Source organism: Cibotium barometz, chromosome 24 (genome assembly GCF_041138505.1).
Source record: "Cibotium barometz isolate CiBa-2024 chromosome 24, ASM4113850v1, whole genome shotgun sequence".
In the NCBI taxonomy this organism is placed as follows: Eukaryota; Viridiplantae; Streptophyta; class Polypodiopsida; order Cyatheales; family Cibotiaceae; genus Cibotium; species Cibotium barometz.
Window position 1 is genome coordinate 22,511,424 of NC_141069.1, and position 24,294 is coordinate 22,535,717.

At 44.9% G+C, this 24,294-nt stretch overlaps 1 protein-coding gene across 3 annotated transcripts in view; it reads left to right on the top strand.

Annotated features, from left to right (window-relative positions):
* Positions 1–21,557: 21,557 nt before the first annotated feature.
* LOC147625031 (Hydrolase-like protein family) overlaps positions 21,558–24,294 on the top strand; it is a 68,914-nt gene continuing 66,177 nt past the window's right edge. The window contains exons 1-2 of one of the 3 annotated variants that reach the window (XM_086818261.1): positions 21,879–22,016; positions 22,546–22,679. In XM_086818261.1, the coding sequence (XP_086674387.1) occupies positions 22,573–22,679 (107 nt within the window). In that variant the 5' untranslated portion in view covers positions 21,879–22,016; positions 22,546–22,572. Of the gene's footprint in view, positions 22,017–22,531; positions 22,680–24,294 lie in introns of all 3 variants that reach the window. The other 2 variants (XM_086818262.1, XM_086818260.1) reach the window with 2 other exon arrangements.

Here is a 24,294-nt window from a genome sequence, read left to right on the forward strand (position 1 = left end):
AATACACATGCGCCAAGAACCATCCTTCTTCTGCACTAAGAGCACAGGTGAGCAAAAGGGTGATGAGCTAGGCTGTATCAACCCTTTATTCAAAAGCTCCTGCACTTGACTCATAATCTCTTCCTGTTGGGCTGCACTAACACGGTACGGCGGTCTATTCGGTGGAGTACTACCAGGAATCAGATCTATGGCATGATCTTCTGGCCTCTCAGGAGGTAATTCTCCTCGCAATGACTCGGAAAAACAATCTTGAAACCCACTTAAGAAATCAGTCCTGTCCTTATCTAACATAGACAAATTAGACTTAGACTCATCATCCTGTGCATCCTTTACATAAATCAAGTACGCGGAAAGATGCTTTTTCATTACTGATGAAATCGCCGAAGCGGATACAATAGGAACAGATTCCCCTTTTGAGTTTTACATCCAATACATGTTCTTTCCCTCTATGAGTCAGAGTGATTTTCCTATTGTAAGTATCCACCACTGCATGTACCCTGTGGCACCATGGCATCCCCAACAAAACATCACAGCCATCCAAAGGCATGATGAAGAACTCTTCACTGTCCACATAACCCTGCAAATGATGCCGAAGCTTCCCAATGATAGGAGTAACGGGTTCTGCATACCCTGGACAAGCCATATTAGCCTCATGTAACGGCCCCATCTCCTCTGCGCGAATCCCCAATCGGCCAGCCAAATCTGGTGAAATGAAGTTGGCTCTAGCACCTGTGTCAAAGAAGATCAAAGCATTCTGATCTCTCACTTTGCCCCATGCCCTGCACAACTCTGTAGCTTCACCACCTAGCTGCTCCCCCACAAGATCAGGAACTAAGCCTGCAGAAGGCTTTGGTTTCTTTGGCTTGGGCTCTCCTTTATTGTCAGGGTCCTTTTTGGACGTTCTTTTGGAACAATTGAATGACATATGCCCCTCTTCAGTACAGTAAAAACACTTTTGAGCATCTCTCAAAGCCTGTCTTTCCTCAGAAGTCCTCTTGGGCATTGGCAACTTCTTATACTTTGTCTCTGAAGACCCTTTAGTATCACGGGAAGCATGCCCAAATTTTTCAGCTTTCTTGCTCAATTTCTTACTGCCTTTAAACCCAGATGAACCACCTGTGAGTAACGCATTAGCTGTCATAGCATTTTCAATCATCTGTGACATGTTCGTTACTCTTGTCTTTATACAATAATCTCGTACCTCCTTGGGCAGCCCACAACAATACTTCTCTACCTGCTCAGATAATGGCACGGCACGATAAGAAGTCACTGGGAGAAGAGCTTCCCAAAACTTCTTGTTATAATCCTCCAAACTATCACACTTTGAAGCATCCAGCTTGTGCCATGCGGTCATAACATCCACCTCAAATGTAGATGTGAGCCATACGGAAGAGAAAACCTGTTTGAATTGGACCCATGTGGTGGGTGCTATGCCCTGCAAAAGAAGAGTAGACCACCACTGCAAAGCATTGCCCTTGAGAAAAGTGGCAGCTTTCCTCACCTTTGAGGACTCTGTGTAATTCCCACCAGAAAAAGCAGCATCAAACTGCTGTAAAAAGGTAAGTGCCTTCAATTTATCCTTGGCCCCACTGAAAGTGTCAAACTTCACTGCAGCTCCCCCTTCCTTGTAATCCTTCGCCTGTCCCATAGGCGTTAGATTATCATATGGAAGTGGTTTCGTAAGATTGCTGCCCCCAACATTCATACCCATCATTGGGTCAACATTTCCCATTCCCATGCCAGGCATACCATACATTCCAGCCATGTTTCCATACATTCCATTATGCATACCTGGCTGCATGCCACCAAACATATTGCCTTGCATCCCAGGTTGCATTCCTGCAAACATATTTCCAGCCATACCGGACTGCATACCACCATACATATTCCCCTGCATGCCAGGCTGAAAATTGGCTCCAAAAGGCCCATACATACCCATGCCTCCCTGAGGATAACCCCCAGTCATGGATTGGAACACCGAGCCACCACCAAAATAACCTGGATGCATATTCTTCTGAGGAATAGGTGGCTGTCCATAGAAGGAACTCTGAGAGTTTGCTCCATAAGCATGCTGCATATTCGGAAACTGGCCAAAAGATGGTTCCTGTGGGATGGCACCACTATGACCCTGAGGAAGATTCTTCGAAACGAACCTTCTTCTTCTTTTTCTGGGGCTCTGTGCAGGGCTCTATGCATGATCTCATAAATTCAGCAAATCTCTCACTCTGTGTGAGCTGCATAAAAGTATCCATAACACCAGCCAAACGATCTTTGAACCGAGCATCATCATCCTCTTTACCATGCACATCTTCTGGCTGTGTTACATCCTCATAAGGCTCAACATCTGCAGCCTGTTCTCCTGCAAAAATATCCTCAGATACATCTCTCTCAGGAGAAGTCTCTTGCTCTTCTTCTTCATGATAGAAGTACTCATCCTCTGTATCAGACATGTTTGCTGAATTTTCAGCGATGGCTTTCTTCAAAGCAACCACGAGCTCACCCCCTTCAGAAAGTTGATGATTGGTCCCAGCAACGGAACCTTGAAACCGGCCTCTGATAGAAAACCAGAGTGCGGTAGAAGCAATCACCCGTCCACTTGTAGTCTAGATGAGAAACAAAACACAGATTGGAGCTAGAGTGCCCAAATCTAAAAACACAGCGACACCTGTTGGCCCCAAAGCTTGGCGCCCCTTGCGGTATTTCTTTATTCAATTATAATAAAATGAATGGCTGAGTACAACACAAAGATCAGCCAAGAGTTTACACCTGTAAGTCCAATCTGACGGCCCACAAATCCTTCTCAGCACAGAGGATCTATGCACACAGATTTGTGTCTTCAAACAACACACTGTGCCTCCCTCTGATCAGCCAAGATCACTAAGCAGGCCAGCCATGGGCATACATCTGGCATAACTCAAGTGCATGATACATCTTCTCAGCTCAAACATACATGTGCTATCCAATCTTTGTCTCAACCCTTGTCAATCTGCCATACCCCTCCTCTCACAAGGGGCCAGATAACACATATCTGCAACAGACATCAAGCAGTAGAAAGAGAGATAGATGAACAGAAACAGAGCTTACCAAGTTCAGCTCGTGAAACAACACTGGAGGAAGCAACAGCACCAATCTGTACTTGCAGGCACTTGTATCCACAACCCTGCTTCACACGTGTGCTTGTACTTGCCTGTATCCTCCTCCTGATGTTCACTCTTATGCTGTCCTTGAAAATACAGATCTGAAAATCAGCACTGTACTTGCTTGTACTTGACGGTACTTGCTTGTACTTGACGGTACGGGCTGTTTCTGCAGAGAACCAGAAGTAGCCGCCTACTGAGTTTTACTGTTGGTGGCCTGTGCTGTCTGCTCTACAGAATTGTCCAGCACCTGTACTTGCCCCAAAACTGGCCGTACAGTGTACCTGCAGAAAGTACAGAGCTGTACTTGCAGTCGTACAGCACTGTACAGCCTGTTTTCAACAGTCGCAGCCACCTGTCTCTGTCCCACAGGTCTGCGCCTCTCTGCCCACAGCAGTTCCTGCTGTCCGTACAACACTGTACGGTGATTGTACGGCCTGTTCCAGCATTCAACACACAGAAAACAGCAGCTACAGCCCCTTCAGCAGTCGCCCCCTTCTTCCACAGCTTTTCCACGCTTGTGAATCCCTTTTGCTCCACGACTCCCCAAAAGGGAAGAGAGAGAGAGAGGAGAGAGAAACACTCCTCCCCCAAATTAATCCCTAGGGCCCCAAACTTTAATAAGTTCCTAGGGCCTCTAAGGCCTAGGGGCAAACTTTATTAAACATTAAAGTTTAATGTTTTTAGTTCCCCCCTTCACACCTAGGGATGTCCACACATCTTAAACTCTGTCCGGGCACCCCCCATGTGAATCATAAAATATTCTGACACTGCAACCACCATGCCCACACTTGTCTTGCTCCATTTTCACAGGGCCATGACAACTGGTCTGTTCCACCCAGTACTTCCTTAAGTCTACTGACATGAAATACAGGATGAACTTTCACATGAGAAGGCAAATCCAATTCATATGCAACCGAACCAATCTGTCGTGTAATACGAAATGGTCCACAGTATCTAGGGGATAATTTCGGAGATCGACCTGTCCGTAAAGTCTCGGAATCTTTCGGAACTCGCAAATACACCATCGTTCCTTGAGAGAACTCTCTGGGTGAACGATGTCTATCAGAATAAAATCTGTCTCGGTCTTGAGCACTTCTAATAGATCCCTTCGCAACTTGTAACATTTCTTGCATATCTTGCAAAAAATTACGTGCTGCATCATGCTGAAGTCTTGAGAATCCCACTGTAACAGGTAATCTAGGTTGATAACCATACATAAGCATGAAAGGACTAAAACCTGTACTCGTATGCTTAGTAATGTTATATGCAAATTCTAACATAGGAAGATAATCCTCCCATGAACTCTGTCTTTTGGATACATATGCCCGAAGCATATCCTCCAAAATCTGATTCACTCTTTCAGTCTGGCCATTGAGTATGATATAAGGAACTCAAATTCAAAGTTGTTTCCAACTTCTGAAAAACAAGTTTCCAAAAATCACCCGTAAACTTAGAGTCCCTATCACTGACTATGTCCTGCGGTAACCCATACAGTCTAAACAATTGCTCCTGCCTTGCGAATTGCGTAGCTGTAATGGTCTTTCGGGTCGGTAAAAATCTAGCCATTTTTGTCAAGCGATCTACCACAACCCAAATAGAATCGTGGTCTTGATGTGTTCTTGGCAATCCGGTAATAAAATCCATGGAAATACTTTCCCATTTATTACTTGGGATTTGCAAAGGATGCAACAACCCAGCCTGTCTAAAGCGTTCAGCTTTATTTGCTTGACAAACTTGATACTTGAGAACATACTCTTCTACATACCTTTCATCTTTGACCAATAAAAAGTGTTTCACTAACAATAATGTCCTGTGTACCCCAGGGTGTCCAGCAGAAGGGGCGTCATGACACTCCTTAAGAATCTTGGACCTAATGTCCGGGATCTGTGGTACACAAATTTTGTCATTACGGAATAGTAAACCATTCCGAATCATCCACTGGCCTCCTGCAGCCTGAATGGTAGGCTGCTCAGTCATCAAGTCTTGGTCAATCAATGAGCTCCCGTCCTGGATCTTCTGCCAAAATGAACCAAAATAACTATCAGTCCTGCAAAGCCCTCTCAATGACTGAACTAAGTCAGTAGAAATCTCGGTGAACGACAAAGTATTCACCTCTCTAATTCGACTAAGCACATCTGCAACACTATTTATGGACCCTTTTCTATAACGAATCTCAAAATCAAAATCTTGCATTAATTCAACCCATCAAGCTTTTCTTCCTCTCAAATCGTCTGCATCACACACATACTTGATTAACTGATGAGATCAATCAATACCACAAACTTGGAGCCATATAAATAATGTCTCCAAACCTTGAGAGCGTGAATCACAGCGTAAAGCTCCTTCTCAAGGGTTGGCCAACGAGATTGAGTGTCGTCTAGCTTTTTACTTTCAAAAGCAACAGGTCTACGATCTTGAAATAGAGCAGCCCCGATGGCATAGTCACTAGCATCACTTTCAAGAACATAAGGCCGACTAGGATCGGGTAATGCTAAGATAGGTGCTTCCATGACTTTATCTTTCAAAAGTCTGAAGGCCATACCCAGATCATTATTCCAAGTGATAGGCTGATTTGACTTACGTCCACGACCTTTTAACAAGTCGGTCATCAGTAGTGTGAGCTGAGAGTACTCCCGCACAGATTTCCGAAGAAAAACAACAAAACCGAGAAAAGAACGAAGTCGTTTCACTATTCGCGGTATAGGCCAGTCCAGAACCTTCTAAACTCGGTCATAGTCAATGCTCAACCCATCTCTAGTGATCTTGTATCCCAAGTAAATGATGTCTGTCATGAAAAACTCACATTTACTTAATTTAGCGTATAGTCGATTCTGTCTTAAAATAGTTAAGACAATCGTGAGGTGTCTAACATGATCCTCAAGAGTACGACTATATATCAAAATATCATCCAGGAACACAACCACAAATTTTCCCAAATGTTCACGAAAAAGATCGTTCATCATTTGCTGGAAAGTTGCTGGAGCATTGGTTAACCCAAAAAGTAATACGAGAAACTCCTAGTGGCCATACCTAGTCCGAAAGGCGGTTCTTTCGACATGCCTTTCATGAATACGTATCTGGTGATAGCCAGTACGTAAATCTATCTTCGTGAAATATTTCGCTCCTGCTAACCGGTCAATCAAGTCATCTGATCTAGGGAGAGGATAACGGTTCTTAATTGTCAGCTTGTTCAATCTCTTGTAATCTATACACATTCTCCAGGTATTGTCCTTCTTTCTCCAAAGCAACACAGGTGCACCCCAAGGTGATTTACTTGGACGGATCTGGCCCATTCTCAAATAATCTTCGAGTTGTTTAGCCAACTCATCTTCCTCAGCTTGGCTCATCCTGTAAGGTGGAATACTAACAGGGTGAGCACCAGGGACTAGTAGGTCAATACGATGATCTACTACTCTTTTAGGTGGTAAGCCTGATGGCAGTTCCTTAGGAAATATATCTTGAAACGAATCAAGTATCTTCTGTAATTCTTTGCTTTTAAATACACTTAATTCATTGACATCCATAGAAGGTATGAGAAATGAAGAAAGTGGAATCAATACACAATGGAAAGCAGTATACAAAGAAGAATCCATAATATTACCAAAATCAACTATATTTACAAGAGGTCCCTGAGAGGGATGTATACAATCACCTAAGATACTATACTGGGTGTTCCTATGTTCAAAAGAGAAAATATGACTAGACCAATCTATCTGGACTTGAAGAGTCTTAAACCACTCAATCCCTAATAATAAGTCTACATGTTCTAGGTGCATAATATAGTATTCCAGAGTATCTTTGTAGTCGTATCAAGACCCAATTTCTGCACAAGTTTGTAGTTAACAAAGTTATGTGAGCTGCCAGGATCTAGAAGAATGTGGATTCTATGGCCATTCACTTCTCCATAAACTCGGAGAAGATCATGCAAGCCAAAAACTTTAGAGTTAAACACACAATCAGAACATGTACTAGGGCGAGAAAGTACAGTAACTGACGTACCTATCAAAGACAACTGGTTAGCTGCCTTTGGCTTGGGTCCTGCGTTGGTCTTTGCACCCTTTTGCTTCGGGCACTCGTTACGCATGTGTCCTTTTTCTTCGCAGATGAAACAACGTCCCTCCTTCTTGAGCTTTAAAGCTTTAAGGAGACGTTTCTTCTTCGCTGGTGTCGAAGTTGAATTCTTTGAAGGCTGGTCAGAAGACTTTCCTTCAGTCGTGCTAGCCATTGGTGCGGAGAACTTCCTTTTGTGCTTGTTGCCCTGCTCGGTAACGGGTTTAGACTTGGAAGAGACCATTGTATCGTCATAGAAACGAGCGGAATGAATGGCCTTCCAAGGTTTTGCATTTGTTATTTTTAACATGTAAACGGTATGAGTCGGGTAAACCGGCTACGAAGAACCCCAAAAGAGTTGTGGGATCCATCTTCGTAGCTTTCATCTGCAAGTCCCTAAATTTCTGGAGGTATACCTCATAAGTGAGGTTCTGCGAGGTCATGGTCAAAGTAGGAAACCGGGCAACAACATCATAGTCATCCTCCTTCTTGAGGAATTCTTTCTTGAAGACGTCTTCGAACTGTGCCCAAGTCATTGGTTTAGGGTTGAGTTCTTTCCACCAAAGCAAAGCTTTGCCTGAGAGGAAACCTACTGCTAATTGGATCTTTTTCCCATCGTCATATGGATGGAACTGAAAATAGACTTGCCACTTATGTAGCCAAGTGTCCACTATCTCCTTGGTACGCTGCTTTTGCTCGCCCCCGAACTGTTCCGGAGTAATGTTGGGGCCTAAAGCAGATGCCAAGGTATCCATACCCGAAAGAGTAGATAGGGTAGTGGTCAACAAAGAGATGGAGTTTTGCAAAGCCTGCATCTGCGCGGCGATTTGTGCTTGACGTTCCGAAGAAGAAGCTTCGAGAGCAGCTTTAAATTCTTGGAAATCTGATTTTGACACATAATTGTCGAAAAGATCGGCATCGGTGTCTTCCGTAGCCGGCAGGCCTTCACGTTCGATAAGGGGCTCCAACTCGGATTCTTGGGTCGACATCTTAAAGAGGGCAAGGTGAGAAAAAAATTGATCTTGCACAATAAGAGTGCTAGGGAACTCGAGAGCTTGAGAGCTTGAAGACTTGAGAGATGTGTGGCAAGAAGGCCGCTTAAGGGGAATATATAGATTTCCCCAAAAGCTATCTTTAGCTTTTGCTTTTGTGTTTTTTTTTTTGGCAATATATATATATATATATATATATTCTGTTTTCTTTTTTCTTTTTTTTTCTAACACCTATAAAGCATAAAGTTTTAAAACCCCTCTTATAAGGTTTAGCCAAAAAAAAACGAAAGCAAGGTAGCGAAGCGTGGATCCTTGTTTTTTTTTCCCCTAAAAAAAACGAAATCTGCTTGCGCCTGCTTTTCGAGTTTTCTGCTGGGCCCGCGTGTCTATCACCCGTACGCTTGCATGACAGCACCCGTATGCCTGCGTGTCTGTGTGTGTATACCCGCCTGCGACCGCATGCTTGGCGTTGCCGCTTGCGCCCAGCGCTTGTCTGCACCTGCACACGTACCTGTGTGCACCGCCTGAGCGTACAGCTGCCTGCGTACGAGTGCTTGCCTGCACCTGCACACATTCCTGGCCCGCCTCCGACTACAGATGAGCACCCGCCCTGGCTACGCATACAAGCGCTACACCACAACAGCCGGCGACATTCTCTCTCTCTCTCTCTCTCTCTCTCTTACAAACAGCCGACAGGCTTTTACTTGTTTTCCTCTCTCTTCAAACTGTTCAAACAGTTGAAAACAACTAAGCCCTACTTCTTGCAAAGCAAACAACCCCTTCTAGACCACAATCTCTATCATCACGGGCTCCTACGATGAAAAAGCAACATACTTAATATGAAAAACAGCAACATACTTAAGCTGAAAAACAGCAATATGCACAGAAAAAACAGCAAGCTTCTCGAACTCATACCTTTTCTTCGACCTCTTTTTCTCAACCTACCGACTTGCTCGTTCACGAGGCTTGCTCTAATACCACTAACAAATCCCCATAGGATCTCCTCGTGGAACACTCCTAGTACAAGACTCGAAACCTGCAAACAAACCAAACAAACAAGACAGGGGTGCAGGCCTGACTCACCTCCCAACCTCGACAACCGTGGGCAAGCCCACAAGACTTGGCTGTCCCCACCGAGCCATGAGCTGAGCTAACTAGATGGACGTACCGACCAATCTCTACCTCGTGACGTCCCATACTGCCACGAAGCTACCCTCGCGGGCCTCGAGATCGCTGTCGGCCTCGGCTGCATGAAGCAGGTGCACGTCTGCACTAGATCCAGGCTCCTGACCATAGAGCTCTCACAAAGTCACGCAAGACTCTATATATCTAATGACTAACCTTGGCCACCCTTTTATGCTCTTGGCCGGTCATCGGGCGTCCACACTTGGGCACCTGCCCGTCCATACTTGGGTGCCCGCCCGTTAGTCTATCCCTAACTCATCTCGTCAATCAGCCTGCCTAGCTCCAAGCTTCCCCAAACCTTGAAGCTAGTCTTGTGTGCGTGTAGCACACAGTAGATACACACTGTGCACATGACATCCATGGGCGTCCTTCACATGGGCCCTTGCCCATGGCCCATGGGCACCCAAATCCTCCATGGCCCCCTTTATGGGTGGCCAATAGAGCTTCCCAATAAAGCCTTTAATGTACTTTGGCCCTTTGCCCCTCTGTAAGTGGTGTCAATATTGCCATACAATGGGTTCATACACATCGCCATGATGCATTTGACCTAGACCCTGTTGAAAGGCACCCAACTAGGTGGTCTAATAAGTACCCGGGACTACGTGACATGTTTACACCATAGATGTATGTCACAAGTGTGTGCCTGATGAGCATCACACCAACATGTGTAGGACGTGCACGATGCTTGACTACCCCTCAGGAGCATACCGGATTCATCCCTGAACAAGGGCTCACAATGAATGTGCCTAGTGTTTGACCTCAGGGCCTTGCACTAGTTGGTAGAGTATGTCCATGTGGCATCGGATTGCAGTGATGCACATGACATCCCCTCCTGCTTAGCTTGATGACATGGTCAACAATGTGGATGCTCCTTCAACAATGCGGGGTCTTTCTTGTAGAATCTTGCGTCAGCTTCTTGAGGGTTGCCTATACCAAATGATGATGCCAGATCGTGGTACCTCTTCATAATGTCTGGAAGTACTGTTGTCTTGTGCTTTGGTATCCATCAAAGCGTGGCTTTTTGCGCTCGGGTGGGTGATGAAGTTGTTGGGGGTGAGCATGTCTTGGAGTGTCCCCAAGCCTCTTTTGTCAGTGGTTCATCTTCTTTTGTCGATCTTTGAGGTAGGTACATGGTGCTGTTTGTGTATGTTCCTGAGGGATTTCAATCACATGGTTAGTCCCAAATACATCAACAGTCTCTCTGGAAGAATCACAGTGTAGAAGTCCTCTCTTGATGACTTCCAGCTCAGGAGTGGTTCCAGATGGCTGAACATCCAGTATCCTCCTAATGACAACACTAACTACTGTGGGTCGGTCACAGGAGACTCTACGGCTTTAACCATGGCAACAACAACAGGAGTAAAGAATGTGGTGGAAGAGTGGATTTCTTGGGGCAATTCCTGATGGAAGAACCACAGTGTAGGAGTCCTCTCTTGATGACTTCGAGCTCAGGAGTGGTTCCACATGGCTGAACCTCCAGTATCCTCCTAATGACAACACTAACTATTGTGGGTCAGTTGCGGGAGACTCTACGGCTTTAACCGTGGCAACAACAGCAGGAGTAAAGAATGTGGTGGAAGAGTGAATTTCTTGGGGCAATTCCTGATGGGATGCCCTACTATGTCACATAAACGGGTTTGCATCATAAGGAAACCCTTTTTGATGACATAAGAAGTCACCAAATCTTCATTCTATAATCTGTTCCAAAACATCTTTGGAATCCTCTTTGGTAGCATAAAGATCCTTTATCAAACTGAAATCCATATGGTAATCCATAAGATAACCCATAGGAACCACATGGCTCATGGGCCTCTGAAATAATACATCAGTTATCTTGTTGTCTTTAACGTTCATAGGCCACAGCATGACCTTCTTGGTTCAAGACTGCTCCAATACAGTCTCATCATGTTCAACCACAAAAAAGGTCTAGAATAACCAACACCGGTCCTTTGCTAGCATAAAGCTTCAATGCTTCAAAGGGTTCTATTTCAACTTTGGTCCACAAAGATCCCACAGTTTTTTTTGTCAAAACTTGCAATGGTCTAGCATCCACTGCAATCCACTTGATGATGTCATTCTGATGATCTTCCGGTCTCTTTCGCTTCTTGCTCTGGCAGGTTGGGATAATTTGTAGCCAAGTGTCCCGTCTTTCCACATTGAAAAACACTTCCCTTCTTTGACCATGTTCCCTCTTGGTTCTCCAAGCAAGGAATTCTTCGTCTTCTTTGAGAAGCCGTCTGAACTGCTAAAAGTCATAGTACTCTTCTGATGACATGGCCGCGATCTCATGAGTAATGGATAGACGGCCCTAGTTCCCATCCTGAAGTCCTGGATCGACCTCATAGTTGTTTCCTTCATTAGGCCCTTGGTTTCCCTCTCGGAGACACGTGTCGTGGAAAGAAGATTGATGTAACTTGGATTTGGATTTGGACTTGGACTTGGACTAAGATCTGGATTTGGACTTGGACTTGGACTTGGATTTGGATTTGGATTTGGATTTGGGACTTGGATTAGGACTTGGACTTGGACTTGGACTTGGACTTGGATATTGGATCTGGTATATCGACTTGGATATACTATATCGACGTATTTGTTTGCTTTTGTATTCATTGTTGTATTGATCCTGGCCAGCGTGCCCGTGGATTGTTCTTGAATAAATCCCTAAAAGGGGGCAAGGCCTATTTCCCGCTCAGTGTGGTGCAAAGTTCCCAAGTAGTCCTACTTTTTGCCATAGAACTCTCTAAAATAGCTTGAATGGTTGAAAAGCAACCTTGAGCCATAAAAGCAATCTGCTCTTCGCGAGATAGAACTCTCCGAAGTAACATGTGGATATGGAAACACCCTTGGTCCACAAAAGCAACCTGCTTTCCATGACCAAACTGTCCAAAACATCTCTGAATCCACTTGTCCAATAACAAGCAACCCTAAAAGTTCTAGGATGGAAAGCACCATAAAAGCTATTAGGTTAGGGTTGCACAAAAATGAGGCGCACACAGAGAAGTACAAAGCAGCAAGAGATGGTGATGATTGATGTTCAAAGAAAGATAGATACAAATGTGTGGAGCAAAGAGGGTTGACTCCACAATATCAAAGGACAATACATATGGTGTCCTTTCAAACCTAATATCCAAGGGGGAAAACCCAAAGGGAGAAAAGTGCCCTTGGTTAGCCCATGTTCACATGTGGCACTACTCATATCATATGTGGCATAACGCATAGTATATATGCCAATAAATCCCCCCTGTAGTGGCAATGTGAACCTGTACAAGGTCTAAGCAGATCACTCTCTGTAGGAGAGTAAGCCTAAAAATTTGTGGAAAGCTTCAAACTTCTCTCGAGGCAACGCCTTCGTAAATAGTGATAATGAATCTCTATGTGCTTAGTACGTGCATGAAACACTGGGTTTCGTGCCACAGCTATAGCACTCTGACTGTCAGTGAGTATGGTGGTGGGTGCCTGCTGACACTCACGAAGATCAGTCAACAATCTCCTCAACCAGACACAATCTATTGTGGCAGTAAAGGCTGCCCTATACTCAGCCTCATAAGTAGATGTGGCAACAATGGGTTGCTTTTTACTCAGCCATGATATGCATGAATGCCTCAAAAAGAAACAATTCCCATTGGTGGATTGCCGTGTATCATAGCCACCAGCCCAGTCGGAATCACTATAAGCATGTAACTGCAAGCTACCCCCCTAGAATATACCAACGCAAGATCCAAGGAGCCCTGAAGGTAGCGGAAGATCCACTTCACTGCTTGCCAATGCTTTGTACCTGGGCTGTGCATAAATTTGCTACACTGGGAAACCCCAAACTGAATATCCAGGCGTGTGTTGCATAAGTATATGAGGCAGCCCACTGCTTGGCTGTAAACACTCATATCAAAAGACTCTCCAACATCATACATGTTCAATTTCAACCCGGGCTCCATCGGAGTAGAGATGGGCTTACAATCTTGGAAGCCAAATTTGTGCAACAACTTTTGAATGTGCTTTGATTGGTGTACATAAATCCCCACATCCGTCTACACAAATTGTATGCCCAAATAATAATGCAACAGTCCCAAATCTGTCATCTCAAATGATGTTTGCAATTCAACTTTGAATGCTGAAATTTTATCTATATCATTCCCAATTAGCAACATGTCATCCACAAAGAATGAGCATAATCAAAGCGCCATGATCCTCTTTCACATAGAGGGTGCTCTCCGTTGGACTATTGCGAAATCCCTGCATGGTTAAATAAGTATGTATCTTCTCATACCAAGCTCAAGGAGCTTGTTTGAGACCATAAAGTGTTTTTCGAAGCTTGCATACTTCGTTTTCATGACCATGCATCACAAAACCACTGGGCTGATTTACGTACACTTCTTCCTTCAAATCCCCATTGAGAAAAGCTAATTTTATGTCCAACTGATGCACTTTCCATCCATGATGGACAACCAATGCAACAACACATCTAGCTGTGGCCATACGAGAAGTAGGTGCGAAAATAATCAATGCCTTTTTGCTGGGCATATCCTTTGGCCACTAGCCTAGCCTTGTACCTGTCAATGGTACCATGAGACTTTCTTTTTAACTTGTAAACCCACTTTGTGCCAATGGACTTCTTGCCCGTAGGCAAGTCTACTAAATTCCGAGTGTTGTTTTTATGGATAGATTCCATCTCATTTTGCATGGCTTGCATCCCAATGCACATCCTCATGAGCCTCTTCAAATGAATCTAGCTCATCAGCATCACAAAGTGTACTCATGCAAGCAACATCTGCATGTTCTCTTGCATTACGTGAACCTGCCCGAGTCTTGCTACCAAAAGGAGCTGAAAGTTTGCTTTCCTCTAAAGTACGGTGCAACCAACAAGGCACAACTCTAGCCTCTTCCATTGCTGTCCACTCTTGCTCCATTGCTTCCTCCGCATTTTGAGGTGCAATGAGCTCATTCATGGACTGATTTTGAGCACCCAAATGCTATCCATTAGGCAAAGTTGATGGCTGATCTATTGTGCCATCGATTCCAAACAGGAGAAGTCCTTCAAACATGTTATGTGGAACTGCAGGTGGCTGTCCAAAAAATTCAGCCAATGGCTGGTCTGAATTTTCAGCAAATACAACATCTCTACTCCCCAAAATACTTTGTGTGGAAGAATTAAAGAGACAGTAGCCTTTACTGCCACTGCTATAATCCACAAATATGCACTTAGCTGCTTTGTCATCAAGTTTACCTCTCAATTGTTGAGGTACATGTGCATATGCTATACATCCAAAAACTCTAAAGTGATCAACTTTAGGTTTTCTTTCGTGCCAAGCCTCATATGGCGTGACGGTTTTCAATGCTTTGGTGGGCATCTATTCAACACGTGTAACACACATTATTGCCTCCATCCAGAATCTGTAAGGCAAGCCTTTGCCTTTCACCATGCATCTCGCCATTTCCATCAAAGACATATTCTTTCTCTCAGCAACACCATTTTGCTGAGGAGAATATGGCATCGTGCATTGATGCCTTATGCCTTTTTCTGCCATAAATGCTTTGAAAGCAATGGACATGTATTTCCCCCCTCAATCTATACGACGGAGGAGGGTCTGCACTTTGCTACCTGTTGATTTTCAGCTTGCGCCACAAAATGCTGAAAACATGCAAATACATCACATTTTGCCTTCAATGGATACACCTAAGCAAATCTGGAGTAGTCATCGATAAAGGTTACAAAGTATGGATGCTTTCCAAAAGATGGTGTCCGCATAGGACCACACACCACCGTACACAAGCTGTAATTTTCAGACAGCCCTTGTTGATCCTTTTTTTTGGGAATGCATTTATGTGCATCTTACCCAATATGCACCCTTCACATACATGTTTGGTGGCAGCTCTACATGAGGCATATCCTGTACCATTTTATGCCTTTGCAATAGCATCAAACTGCCATAATTCACATGCCCAAACCTGGCATGCCACAATTCTGCCTCATGCATGGTAGGTGTAACAGTGGTAAGCACATGAGCATCATGCTCTTTCCTGTCAAACCTGTCAGGCTGATATAACCCATGGTACAATGTGCTGGAAGTGACCAATGCATAGCCACCTTCACAGTCTTTCACTGTGCATCTGTCGTCCTCAAAGTTCACTGCATCTCCTCTTTTAGCAAAAGAGGAGACGGACAACAAGTTCTTCTTAATCCCTGGCACATACAATACATCTGGAAGACATAATTCCGCACCATCTCTTGTTGTTAGAAGCACTTCACCAACACCCTGAACTCGATAAGAAGAATTGTTTTCACATGTTATCCGCTTGCAGGGGCAGCCATAAGCTTCTTAAACAAATCCCTCCATGAGGTAATGTGTTTAGAAGCACCACTGTCAAAGTACCATGTGTCGTGTCTTTCATTGACACTGCGAGACATATGCTCCAATGATGCATCATAACTGCAAGTAATGAAAGTCCACTCATCCTGCACAAGATTTACTGATGCATCGTCTTTCCCTGCAGAGCAGGTGATGAAGAATCTACAACCATGCCACTTTCTTTTTTCTTCTCCTTTGCAAGTCTTTTCCTGCACTCATTCAAGTAATGACCTTGATTCTTGCGGTAGTGACATTTGCCCTTTTCTTGGGCTTGCTTGCATCATTTTTAGACTTTTCTGAAGGCTGTCCCGAATCAGCCTTTGGCTGAAAACTGTGTTTGGGTTTTCCCTTGCCTTTGTCTTGGCAGCAAAAGCCCCATCACTACCACGCATGCTGGAAGATTTGTTCTTCCGATTCTGCTCCTCTTGTAACAACAAACCAACCAACTCGTCAATTGCACATAATTTACAAAAGCCCCAAAAATATGTGTATCAATGAGCTTTAATTGTGCAATTAAGCACTGATTTTAAAAAAGGCCCAAAATTCTGTGTGTCTTGCAACTGCAATTGTGCAATTAAGCACAAATTTTAAAAAATCCCTAACGGGTGTTTGGTGAAATATAGCAAGTGTTCTTGTATTTTATTGTAAAATTTGACCGACATTTTAAAAAATTGCAAGTATTTTATAGCCAAAATACCAAAAAACGGGCGTGACACCTGCTCAAAAAAAGCAACTATGCCCCCACCTTATCTCCTTCTTTTTGCTAAGTACTCATGAGATCATGTAAGAGACATGAGCATGACCAATGCAGAGAGAGAGAAAGAAAGAAAGCTGTATTAACGTCTACTAGAGGCCGAACTCGACCTATGAGACAAATCAATGTACAACTGTCAATGTCTTTTGGATGTCCAGAAAAAAAAGGACAAAATGAACATGAAATAAACTATGAAAGTACTGAGCTAGTGGGGGGGTGTGATGGATGGAGCACTACTGCTAGAGGCTCAGTATGCAACCAATATGCGCAGGGTATACAAGAATGCAATGCAGATCTGTCTAGCTCCAACCAGTACCATAATGGGGGTGTAATATGTGATACATAGGCGATGGCGAGGCAAAAATACCTCAGAGCATGATCTTCAGGTGTGAGTGTAAGTGAGCTAGCCGCTCCTGGATATGGGGCTGATGTCGAGCCCGTATCTCTATGATCTCCCTCTGATGTAGTCTGGGAGTCTGGTAGCCTGGTGCTCTCGGTCTCCGTCTGGCTCGGAGGTCCGCAGCGCGCTGAAGTGTAACCCCCTCCTCTGTCAGGATAGGCACTGGGATAGATCTCTGGAAGAAATCAGTGAGCTGGAGCTATCGCCCACCTCTCCTTGTGGTATGAGTCCATAGCAGTGTCTCTGTGGCGCTGTACTGGCCAAATCTGCGCTGGTATGCGAACTCCATGATCTGGCAGAGTGAGGGATATCCACTGAAGATGGTGGTGTATCTCTCTCTAATAACACTATATGCTCTGCATCTGCATACATAATGTTCCTCACTCTCAACCTCCTCCTGGCATAGTTTGCATATCCTCTCTGCGCTGGGGATCCGTGCTGCCCTACTTGCCTCAATCTCAAGCTGGTGTGATGACGCTCTGAGCTGGCCAATCACCACTCGGGCACTCTGAGGCATGTACACATCCATGTATCCATGTCTCTGTATGAATCCATTCGCTGAGATACGCATAAACTGATCTCTGTAGTATAGCATCTTCGGCGGTAGAGGCTGACTGGGTGTAATCCAAGTCTCTTGAGTGTATCGCTGCCATAAATCCTACCGAAGGACTCTGTTCCTCTCACTGTGAGAGAGCTGGATGTGTGGTGCATGTATATCATACTGGAAAGGTAGCAGGTGATCTATGTCAAGACCATGCTGAGTGAGCCACTATATCATCTGTGAATACCATGATCTCCTATCTCCACTCTCTGCGAGTTGCGTGGACGCCTCAAAAGCTCTATGCGAGAGTCGATCTGATGGCATATCTCTGATCCTCTGTATGAAGCAGATCGTCTGGGAGAGGGCCTCTACTAGCATAGGAGGTGCAGCAAACTCCGTCCGAACAATGTCATGTGGGACAGAGGGTTTGCTGTGCGGATCATCCGTGAGAGCATGAGAATCTAAGGCCTCTCTATCTGAGACCATGTGGAGGTGGCGAGCCCAGGTGCCCATACTGCTGCAGCATACATCAAAGCAACAGGGGTGACTAGTGTGTCAAACAACCACCCCTTCGTGCGGGGCTCCTGGAAGTGTGCCTGGTGACACTGTCTCTCTAGCATGGCTAGAGCTGCATACCCTCGTGTGAGTCTATCCCTGGCTACCTGTGCCATAGTAAATCTTCCTGGCGGAGTCGTAAATGTAATCCCCACGTATACATATGAGTCTACCACCTCTACCTGTTCCTCCTCATATGCACACCTCTTACGACGTGTGAGGATCCTCATCTGTCGGCTCGTCTGTCTTTGTGTAATGGTCCCCAGTGCTCTCTGGGCACGGAGGTGTCTATATAGCTCTCTGCACTCATCTCATCATACCACCGATTCTAGGGCATGCTCCCAGATCTATCTGTGTGTGCAATGTGTATGATGGGGGAAGCTGTGGGTGGCGGCCGTATGTAGTAGAGATGACAGCTGGGTGGTGAGTGTGTCTAGAGGTGACACGGGATCCATCTGGAATAGCCCGTCATATACATGATGCTCATATATGTCTGCCAAGTCATGGGTGAAGTAGAAAGTTGTATGTGATGCCTGTGTGGGTTGTGTGGGTGCTGGTGTGGAGCTCGCCCCAGTGACAGTAAGAGGTACGTGTGATCCGTACCAATAGGACAGGGGGTGGAGAAAGATGTCACTGCCTATGTGGTCTCCATGGACCCCATGATGTAGTCCATTGTGCTACCCCCTGATTGCGGAAAGCATGTCAATGCTCCTGAATCCTGCCACTGTCTCATCCCGTTATAAATAACGAGATGGTGTCGCATTCCCAGCTTAAGTAAGTGATGACCATATCTAGTGTTATTCGGCCCCATGTCCTCTGACACCCTGCAAGCTCCCGTGTCCTCCACCTCTAGTGTGTGCATCACCTCGGGGTGCTCGAAATCATAAATGTTGCACTGTCGGCTCTGTGTCCGTGCATTGAAGTCCCCTATAAGGAGGACTTCCCCCAGGTTGGAGTAGTGTATGATCTCATCTGAAAGGGCTGCATATGGTGACTCTCCCAATGGCTCTGTGTCCTCCTCCTTGCCTCTACTCTCATCCTCTGCTATCATGGCATATCTCGATCATCTAGGAGAGAATTAGCATAGAGCAATGTATAACACCCTGTCTGCTGAGAGCTGCAGTCTAATCCACATGTATCTAGCCTCCTGGTTACGTGTTACCACCTGTAGGCACTCCTATAGCTCTCGCTTGAAGAGTACCGCTTTACCTCTAGATCCTCTCGATGTGCTCTGCCATGTGGTCCCCCTAGATGTAAACTCCCACTGAGAGCCCTCTACTTTGGGTAGCCCCCTCTTTGGGCTCTGGTGCGTCTCTGTAAGTAGTATGATGTCCCGTCCCTCCATGACCTCCTCCATCCTCCCAGGATGTGTCCAAAGTGCTCCATTGCAGTTCCAAACTGCTATGTGTATCTGTGAATTTGGATCCTCCATAGCCGATGTCCCATAGGTCGCCTGGCACTAATCGATGGCCTTGCCATCGATGATGACACGGCCATCGCGAGATAGAATGCTCTCTTGCCCTCTTTCCGGGCTTGTAGGACTCTCGGCATGCATGTTTTCCTGTGTTCTATCCTTGTAGAATCACCCTCTTTCGCATTAAGGTGACCCTCTCCATCTCTCCTGCAAATTGTAGGATGAGGGCTCGCTTGCATGTTGAGTCTTTCCCGGCTCTCCATGCTTTGGTGAAGGGGAGAGGGTCCTCTTCCCTATAGCCGAGCTTCATGCATAGAAGCTGTCCGTCTTTCTCGGGAGTGGAGTCGGGTGTCTCGGCTATACTTGTGACTCGAATGTTGAGGCGGCAGGCATGCCTCATCTTCTCCTCGTCAATGGTGGTGTGAATGATTTGGTGTTCTTCCCTTTGAGTCTCCTCCCTCACTTCTTTATGGATGTTCTTCTTCACCACCTCAACCCATCCTGACTGCTTGGCTTCGAGTTTTCCCTCCATGTCCTTTGTGATCTCCTTGGAGATCTCTTCTTTGATGGCCGTGAGAGTGTTGTCATTGATCTCCCCTTCTTCCTTCTCGGTGTTCTTGACGGCTACCAGTTCCACTTTCAATGCACTCACCTCCTCCTTGAGTGCTATGTTCTCTTTGTTCAAGGTCCGTGACCCGTGCTTCGAGGGCCATGATGTGCCGGTGTAGTTTGTTCTCCACCTCATTGAGGTTGGAATCGGATATCTTCTTGTTCTCCTTGATTAGTGCCTTCATTGCCGTCTCGAGGGCCTTGAGCTTCTCTTGGAGACTCGGAGCCATTCCTTGAGCTTACTCTGCAGCGCTTCCCACAGGCAGGGAGGAGAGAGAGAGAGAGAGAGAGAGAGAGAGAGAGAGAGTTATGTTGCTACCTTGGGGGCCTGAGGAAGGGTGGGTGGGAAAAGGGAGGCGGAGGGGCTAGCGGACAGGCAAACGGGCTAGCATAGTGAGCCAGCATATATATATATATATATATATATATATATATATATATATATATAGAGAGAGAGAGAGAGAGAGAGAGAGAGAGAGAGAGAGAGAGAGAGAGAGAGAGAGAGAGAGAGTGCCTTCTGTTGCCTAATGAACTCGTCGAAAATGCGAGATTGGGAAAGACAGATTCCATGCTATAAAAGGCAACAAATTAGAACCTTTACTTTTTTAAAGAAAACATTTCCTTCATATCAAGGACCCCTTACAAAGTTGGCTTGTCTACCTATACAAAGCTCCCTACTCCCTACATGTCCTCCACTTTTTTCTCCACCTTGACTCCATTTTCTTACCTCCACCTTGCTCCCTGTTTGTATGTAAGTCTCACCCTCCACCCCTCCTCCCTCTTAGTCCACGTCTGAGTGTGTAACTCTCGGAGAGAGAGGGAAGAGCATGCCTCCACCTTCTTCTTGCATAGAGAGAGCACTCGCCTTGAGAGAGAGAGAGAGAGAGAGAGAGAGAGAGAGAGAGAGAGAGAGAGAGAGAGAGAGAGAGAGCACGAGTTCTTGTTGGCTATTGAGAGTGGTGTGTGCATATTATTCACTCAATTGGAATAGTACATTAACTAATGCGTATTTTTTGTAGGCATTAAATAATGTACATAAGGCATAACCTTATTTCATAAGAAGGCAACTTTACACAGGTCTATATTCCTTCAATTGATCCCCTATTTCCATATGTCCCCTCTATGCCACCTCCTGCTCACACCTCCACTTGTCCTTCCTACTCTACATTAGCATAGAGACTACTGTTGCGATTCTATCAAAAAAAATTGAATGCTTTATTATTATTATTATTATTGATTAAGAACCTATTCAAAACAACTTTGTTTGTAGTGTAATTTTTTCGATTGAAATTCAAAAATCTCGATTGAAATTTGATGTTGCCAAAATGAATTTTGTACATTTTAGTTATAAATCTAAACAAATGTACAATTTCTAGTAATTTTTAAGTCTAAATCTTGGTTAAACCTAAGCATTGCCTTTAATTATAAGGGTTAAAAACTCCACTCAACATACATTTTTGATGCCCTTCGAAAACGCATACGTACTTGTTGAGTGTTGCGCATCCAACAACCTACTAAAATAAGAAAGGGCGGGAGGGAGTCAGTGGGTCATGGAGAGAGAGAGAGAGAGAGGGGGAGGGAGTTAGTCGGTCATGGAGAGGGAGGGAGAGAGAGAGAGAGAGAGGGAGAGGGAGAGAGAGAGAGACTTTCGGTAGAGAATACATTCTCTCTCTCTCTCTCATTTTGCTTGTGAATACTGCAAGCCATTCCTTCACACACACTCTCTCTCTCTCTCCCTCTCCCTCTCAAATTGCGCATTCTGCTTGTGATTGTAGGATTTGTTGCAGCCCTTTGAATCCTTCAATTCTTGTGTCATCATGTGGCATCTGCGGCGCAACTTGCGTAGCTCCCTCCTCCTTCTTCGGCTCGCCCTTTTATCCAAAAACAAGGCCATCAGCAATATCAGCAACACCTGCACCGTCGTCCTCCATAATTTGTCGCTCTCTCTCTCTCAACGCCTGCCTTCCCACCTACGCACGAAGACAACAGCCCCCTCACGCCTCGCATATTCCAATCTCCTACAATTCATCTGGTAAGCTTCTCTATCTTATATTTTGCCCATTCTGAAGCTTTCTGACAGGCCCTCAATCTACCATTGTTTTTTTATAAAATTTTTCCCCATACAACCCAATTTTCTGATTGGCCACTAAAGCCCAATTGCTACAAAACCCATTTTTCTGATTGCCACAAATTTTCTGATAGGCCGAAAACCCTTATTTTTTTGACAAGCTTTTGAGAACAGACTCTTCCATCCTTAGAACAAGGGTTTGGATCTTTGATAAAGCTTTTGATTGCAAGAAAGTGCTCTAGGTCCTCTTTCATTGTTAGGTTTTTTTAATTTTGCGAAATGTATTGTATATTTTAGCTATAAGCGTCCGGCTGCTGTAGGCTGGTGGCATTCGATCCAGAGTTCCTGCCTGACCACTAACGGCCATGCCATGATTTTTATGCACTGCAATAAAAATCATCTAATAAAAAAGTGGATATTTTTAAATATTATTTGTGCCTTCATCAGATTTTCTTCCCCCTAGCTCACTCTTTTATCAGAATGCTATTCTTAGGGTGATGATCATGGTTGTTCTGTGACGATGATGAGTGGGGTCCATGGTGTGATCAAGGAGCCTATCATGCAGAAGTCTTCAGAAGGGCCCGAGTACCGACACCTTCTAGTCCTCGTGCATGGTATTCTTTCTGGGTAAGGACGTTCTCTTGCTTCTTATAGGTTTCAGCTTGTTCCCTATGATATTTTATCTTGTTTGTTATAAAATAAAGGAGAATGGGGCATCCCAGATGAATATGTGTGGCTCCATGACTCCATTGATTTCATCTCAAGGGATGAAATGGACTAAGGGGTTCTTGTTCTACGGCCTTGGGCCAGTAATTTTGCCCATGCTGGGTGGGGATGATGTGCAAAGACATAAATGTGTTAAGTGGCAACCCAATATCTGTGCTTGTGACAAGCTTATGCACATCAATATGGGAAGGGCCAAGTTTAACCACAGCCTAAACGTTGTTTAAATGTAAGAGATCAGGCAGCTATATACATCTGGAAAACATTTGGAAACAAAAAGTGTTGGCTTGAGGTTACAGCTGAAATTTGCTAGCATCAAAAAAGTTGGATTGACCAATATAGTGACCTTACAGTCATCAGGAGGGCAAATTTCATATATAATTCGCAGATGAGAGATTGTCAAAGTGGACCTTAATACCTTAAAAACCAGGAACCCAAAGGTATGAATAAACCAAGAAGCTTACCATGCTTTCCCTTCGTCAGAGGGGACCTTAATACCTTAAAAACCAGGAACCCAAAGGTATGAATAAACCAGGAAGCTTACTGAAAAACTCCAAGAGCCAGGACAGCCACAGGGAGCCTAAAGCAAAGGTGACGCTTAAAGGTCAAGAACAGATGTACCACAGGCTGAAGGTTTACAGCCACGGGCAGATCTACAGATTTGAGTCTTTTTCTCATCATTCAATAAAGCAAATACACCATCCTTGGTGGGGGCCCTGTAGAGGGTATTTGGCACCCAATCGGGTGTACTGTCTTTACTGTGACTCTCTCTCTCTCTCTCTCTCTCTCTCGCACTCTTACTTCTGCTACATTGTGCAAATCGTCAGGAACCAAGGCGCTGAATATTTGTTATCCGAAGTATAATCCTGTCTGTAAGCTTCCGCATGTTACAGAACCCGAGTTGGTGGATGATGGAGGATTATAGGATGTCTTAGTACCGGGGCAGGTTGTTTTGCACCAGAACAAGCGAGGTTTTCGTCAAAAGTAGCTCCAGTATTTCCTCAAGTTCAAGAGCCACTCAATCCAACAGGTAGTCTGGTTTGATGAGGATCAGTTCACTGACGAGTCCCGCACGTTGTTGAGAGCTTATCAAGAGGCCATGCAGCTAGAGGATAGCTGCAAATGCAAGTAGGAGGGAATGTGACACACCTACGAGTATGCAGAGCACAATCGGAAATAAAATAGCAACCAACAGGCAGAGTTGGATAGCATAGTTGACACATGGCACTACCACATGGCAATGATGACATGGCAGTTGGGTACAACTGGCCAACAGCTACTACTGGCTGACTAGGAGCATTGGTGCATATATATACATGAGTCGCCAAATTGTCATGTTCATTTGCTTTCCTTAGCGTTGTACTTCACAAAGCGTTTTTGTCACCATTTGGCCACCCAACTGGTCTACCCGTGCTTTCTCATTATGTATATACATTGGATTGGCGTCCATGGCAGTTGCATATGCTGGGGATTGATGCACTCATGTGATACTGTGGACTTGGCTTTCCGTTGAGACTTG